Source organism: Mus caroli, chromosome X, assembly GCF_900094665.2.
Source record: "Mus caroli chromosome X, CAROLI_EIJ_v1.1, whole genome shotgun sequence".
NCBI lineage: Eukaryota > Metazoa > Chordata > Mammalia > Rodentia > Muridae > Mus > Mus caroli.
Window position 1 is genome coordinate 141,466,706 of NC_034589.1, and position 4,989 is coordinate 141,471,694.

General features: G+C 41.7%; 1 protein-coding gene across 1 annotated transcript in view; it reads left to right on the top strand.

The window, feature by feature from the left end:
• The window catches only part of Gpr143 (G protein-coupled receptor 143), a 25,708-nt gene that overhangs the window by 13,892 nt on the left and 6,827 nt on the right, over nt 1-4,989 (top strand). Inside the window, exons 7-8 of the mRNA XM_021154006.1 lie at nt 1,757-1,874; nt 2,403-2,640. Of these exons, the coding sequence (XP_021009665.1) occupies nt 1,757-1,874; nt 2,403-2,640 (356 nt within the window). The remainder of the gene's footprint in view (nt 1-1,756; nt 1,875-2,402; nt 2,641-4,989) is intronic.

Sequence of the window (4,989 nt, forward strand, 5' to 3'; positions counted from 1 at the left end):
CTTCCTTCCTTCCTTCCTTCCTTCCTTCCTTCCTTCCTTCCTTCTTTCTTTCTTTCTTTCTTTCTTTCTTTCTTTCTTTCTTTCTATTTTGTTATTGTTTTGAGACAGTGTCTCACTGTCTTAGGTAGCCTTGAATTTTCAGTGATTGAGTCCATTGCCTCTGCCTGTCAAAGCACTGGGATTGTAGACATGTATCACCAGGCCTAGCTGTGTGTTCAGTTTTCAAATATTTATGCCATATGCACCTGATATTTCATCCCATTGTTGGGCTAAGCAAAATCAAGGAACAGTCATGCTGTTTATTTTGTGTGTTTAAACATTTTGGCTGTGTATATGTATATGCACTATGTGCATGTTTGGAAACCAGAAAAGGATGCCCAGATTCCCCTGGAGTTACCAATTCTTTTTGTTTTTTAAGATGGAGGCAAGGTCTCACTGTGTTGCACTGGCTGTTGGGAACTCAGAAATATGCCTGCCTCTGGGATTAAAGATATGTGGCATTGTACCCACAAGGTACAGACATTTGTGGGTCACCATGAGAGTGCTAAAAACCGACCATAGATCCTCTTACAGAGCAAGTTCTAGTACAGCTAGAGCCCAAAGAGAAACTCTGTCTTGGAAAGACCCACTCAACCTCCTTCCCCAAAAGATTGTTATAACAACAGTAATGAATCAGTACCATTCAGAACTCAGTGTATTAATCCCCCTGGCACAAGGACTTTTATTTATTTGCCCTCCTAGGATAGGTCTAAATTATCTGCAGCTTATATATTCACCTTGCTATTTTACATTCCAGGGACCTACAAAGATTTACATTTTAAAAATCCACATAAGGACTTGTACTGTTTATTTTTCTACTGCTGTGATAAAACACTGTGACAAAGGCAATTTATAGGAGCAAAGGTTTATTTGGGGCTTATACTTCCAGAAAGATAGGAGTTCATTACCGTCATAGCAGAGAGTATGACAGCAGGCAGGTTGGCATGGCTGAGAAACTGCAGCTAAGAGTTCACATCCTAATCCACAAAAAGGAAGCAAAGAAGCTCACTGGGGATGCCATGGACCTTTGAAACTTCAGAGCTCACTGCCAGTGACACTCCTCTAACAAATGTGTATTTCCTCATCTCTCCCAAATAATTCCACCAACTAGGATCAAGTGTTCAAACATATGAGCCTATAGAAGCCATTCTCCTTCAAAATACCACAGGATTGGTGCAATAGCTCAGCGCTTATGCTCAGGCCTGACTACTTGAATTTGATTCCTGCATCTCACAAGGTGGTAAGAGAGAACTGAGTCCTAGAGATGTCCTCTGATTACCTCCTGCCCCTCCCCCACCTCCCAGCACACACTAATTCCATATAAAACATCAAAATGGCATTTGGACTCCATTGAAATGTTAAGTCACTTTTCAAAAAAAAAAAAAAAAAAAGAAAGGAAGGAAGGAAGGAAGGAAGAAAGGGAAGAAAAAGTATTGAAGGTTACCTCTCTTATGGAGAATGATTTCTAGTTTGATACAAGGCTAAACTTTACACCTTGATGTGCTGTAAAGTGTTTCTATCAAGGAGAATTGGTTGAGGTCTGTGTTAGACCAAGAGAAGAAATTGTGTTCCAATTAAAGTCTTGGTGCCAACTCAATTCCTTGCCACAAAAATGATCATGTTGCCACAAAGAACTGGTACATTTAGACTACAGTTAAAGTTGCTATGAATTTCACTGAGTGCTTTCTTCACCTATGGATCATTTTCTTTCTATCAGTTGGTTGTCCAATATCATCAATGAAAGTCTTTTGTTCTACCTTGAAATGCAACCAGATATCCATGGAGGCTCTTTGAAACGCATCCAGAATGCAGCCAGGACCACATGGTTTATAATGGTAGGCTAATCTCGACTGAATTTTTCTTCTTGAAAAAAAAGAAGAAGAAAATCAATATGGAAAAAAAAACATTTGAAGTACAATGTGTAAATATATAAACACTGCAAGGTTTATGGACTACCGTTATCACTAGTGGACTGCCATGCTAAGTTTAGTCATTGTATTACTAAACAGGCTTAGAGCTGAGCTGTGGCCTGGTGACAGTGGTTTCTGGGTTTGATCTTCAATTTTCAGTACTGCAAAATGGGTGAGTGAGTGAGTGAAGGAATGAATAAAAGTAAGGCAATCTCTGTTAAGTCACTGTGCCCTAGAATATGAGACATTTGAAGTTAACTCACAGTATCAAACTGTTAATCTTTTTTTATTTGTTTTTTATTAGATTTATTTACTTGTGTGTGTGTGTGTGTGTGTGTTTCAGAGGAAGACCAGACCATTGGGCAGGATGGAACTTATGATTATGGTGACTGAAGATTGTCACTTTTTCTATACTCCTTTGACTTTAATGTATTCTTTTGCCTTCCTTCCTAGGGAATACTGAATCCAGCCCAAGGACTTCTCTTGTCTCTGGCCTTCTATGGCTGGACAGGATGCAGCCTGGATGTCCATCCTCCCAAGATGGTGATTCAGTGGGAAACAATGACTGCCTCTGCTGCTGAGGGCACGTACCAGACCCCTGTGCGTTCCTGTGTGCCCCATCAAAACCCCAGGAAGGTGGTGTGTGTCGGGGGACATACTTCTGATGAGGTGCTGAGCATTTTGTCTGAAGGTAATGCTTTATTGCAAGGAAAGTGAACTGCAGAGCTCCAGAACTCCCTTGAAGTCCTTCATTAAGCAGGGAGCTGCAGATGGGAACTTACATGTCACTATACTCTTGCATTCCCTCTTCCACTTCTTTTCATTTTTATGTATTCTCCCTTTTAGTAATCTATGTCATTTTATGTATATGGTTGTTTTGTCTGTATGTGTGTCTGTGTACCATATTCATACCCTGTACCCATGGAAGCCAAAAGGTGGGGTCAGATCCCACCCAAACTGAAGTTACAGGTGGTTGTAAAAGCTGCCATGTGGGTGCTGAGAATTGAACAGGACTCTTCTAGAATAGCCAGGGCTCTTAAGGACTAAGCCAGTTCTCCAGTCCCTCATTTATTTTTAAGACAGAGTTTCACTGTGAAACAAAAGCTAGCCTCTAACATTCAATTCCCCTGCCTCAGCTGTTTGGATGATGGTTGCTACAATTTTCTGTCACTCTAAGGAGACAGATTTAAAAACACTCAGGGGTTTAGTTCCCAGTACCCATATTGGACACCTACAATGGCCTGTAACTCCAGCTTCAGGGGATCTGATGCCCTCCTTTAATCTGGGTGGGCACATGAGCACATATACTCATAATACACATAAATAAAAATAAATCTAAACAACAACAAACTTACTCAGGAACATCAGAGCAATCCTGCCCATCCTCAGCTGATCCATATAGAATGGATAGAAAACATGTAGTTTTGCTGCTAAACTCCAGCATCCCTTATCATTGGCTAGCTGCTTCTACATTTTGCTGCCTGTGCTATGCACTTTAGAGTGCTTATTAGCCTCTCTGATTTCAGCTCACTAGAGTGTGAGAATCGAAACTCTTTACACAGCAACAAATATCTTCTGTGGACATAGTGTCCCTCAGATCAGAAAAATGTCTCATTTGCAAAGCTTAAAGAAACTTGCATTTTTGAACATGGTAATACCTGGGATACATATACATCATCTATCTATATGCACTCACACACACACACACACACACACACACACACACACACACACAGCCAAAGACAATAAATACATAGTCCTGACAAACTTTACACCAAATTAGAAGGAGGAACTTTTTTTATTTAGTTTATTTTTTTATTTTTATTTTTTAAAATTTTTATTGGGTATTTTCTTTTCTCTTCTTTTCTTTCTTTCTTTTTAAATTTTTTTTTATTTTTGTTTTTGTTTTTTGAGACAGAGTTTCTCTGTATAGCTGTGCCTGTCCTGGAACTCACTTTGTAGACCAGGCTGGCCTCCAACTCAGAAATCCACCTGCCTCTGCCTCCCAAGTGCTGGGATTAAAGGTGTGCGCCACCACTGCCCAGCAGATATTTTCTTTATTTACATTTCAAATGTTATCACCTTTCCTGGTTTCCCTCAAGCCCCTATCCCATTCCCCCTCCCCTGCTTCTATGAAGGTGTTCCCCCACCCACTCACCTACTCCTGCCTCCCCACCCTCAAATTCCCCTACACTGGGGCATCCAGCCTTCACAGGACCAAGGGCCTCTCCTCCCATTGATGCCCAACAAGGCCATCCTCTGCTACATATGCATGCAGCTAGAGCCATGGGTCCCTCAATGTGTACTCGTTGGTTGGTGGTTTAGTCCCTGGGAGCTCTTGGGGGGGTCTGGTTGATTGATATTATTGTTCTTCCTATGAGGTTGCAAAACCATTCAGTTCTTTCAGTCCTTTCTCTAACTCCTCCATTGGAGATCCCATTGGGGACCCCATGCTCAGTGTAATGGTTGGCTGCAACCATCTGCCTCTGTATTTGTCAGGCTCTGTCAGAACCTCTTAGGAGACAGCTATATCATGCTGAGGGAGGAATATTTTGAGAAAAGATGTGTAGAATTGGCTAGAGAACTTCTATCTTCTTTTTCTTTCTTGCTATTCACATATGCAGAAGAAGGTTCATTCTTGGGACAAATCTGTCTGAGAAAACATAGAGAAATCCATGACCAGAGGATTGATGCCCAGAGGTTAAGGTATTGTGTGGTTGTACTGGGGAGCTGTAGAGGAAACAGAGGAGCTCTTTTGGCTAGACCTACAAGACAGATAAACTATGTGTTTAGGGACTTTCTCTTTTTCTGGCTGTGCTGGAGTAGTAGCCAGGGCCTCATCTATACTGAGCTATTGCTGCAACTCCAGCCATACCCCAGCCTTTATGCTTCTGATGTTGCCCCTGTAATTCATGAAAAACAGGGACATACAAATTGAGACTCCGGGACGGGCGTGGTGGCGCACGCCTTTAATCCCAGCACTCGGGAGGCAGAGGCAGGCGGATTTCTGAGTTCGAGGCCAGCCTGGTCTACAAAGTGA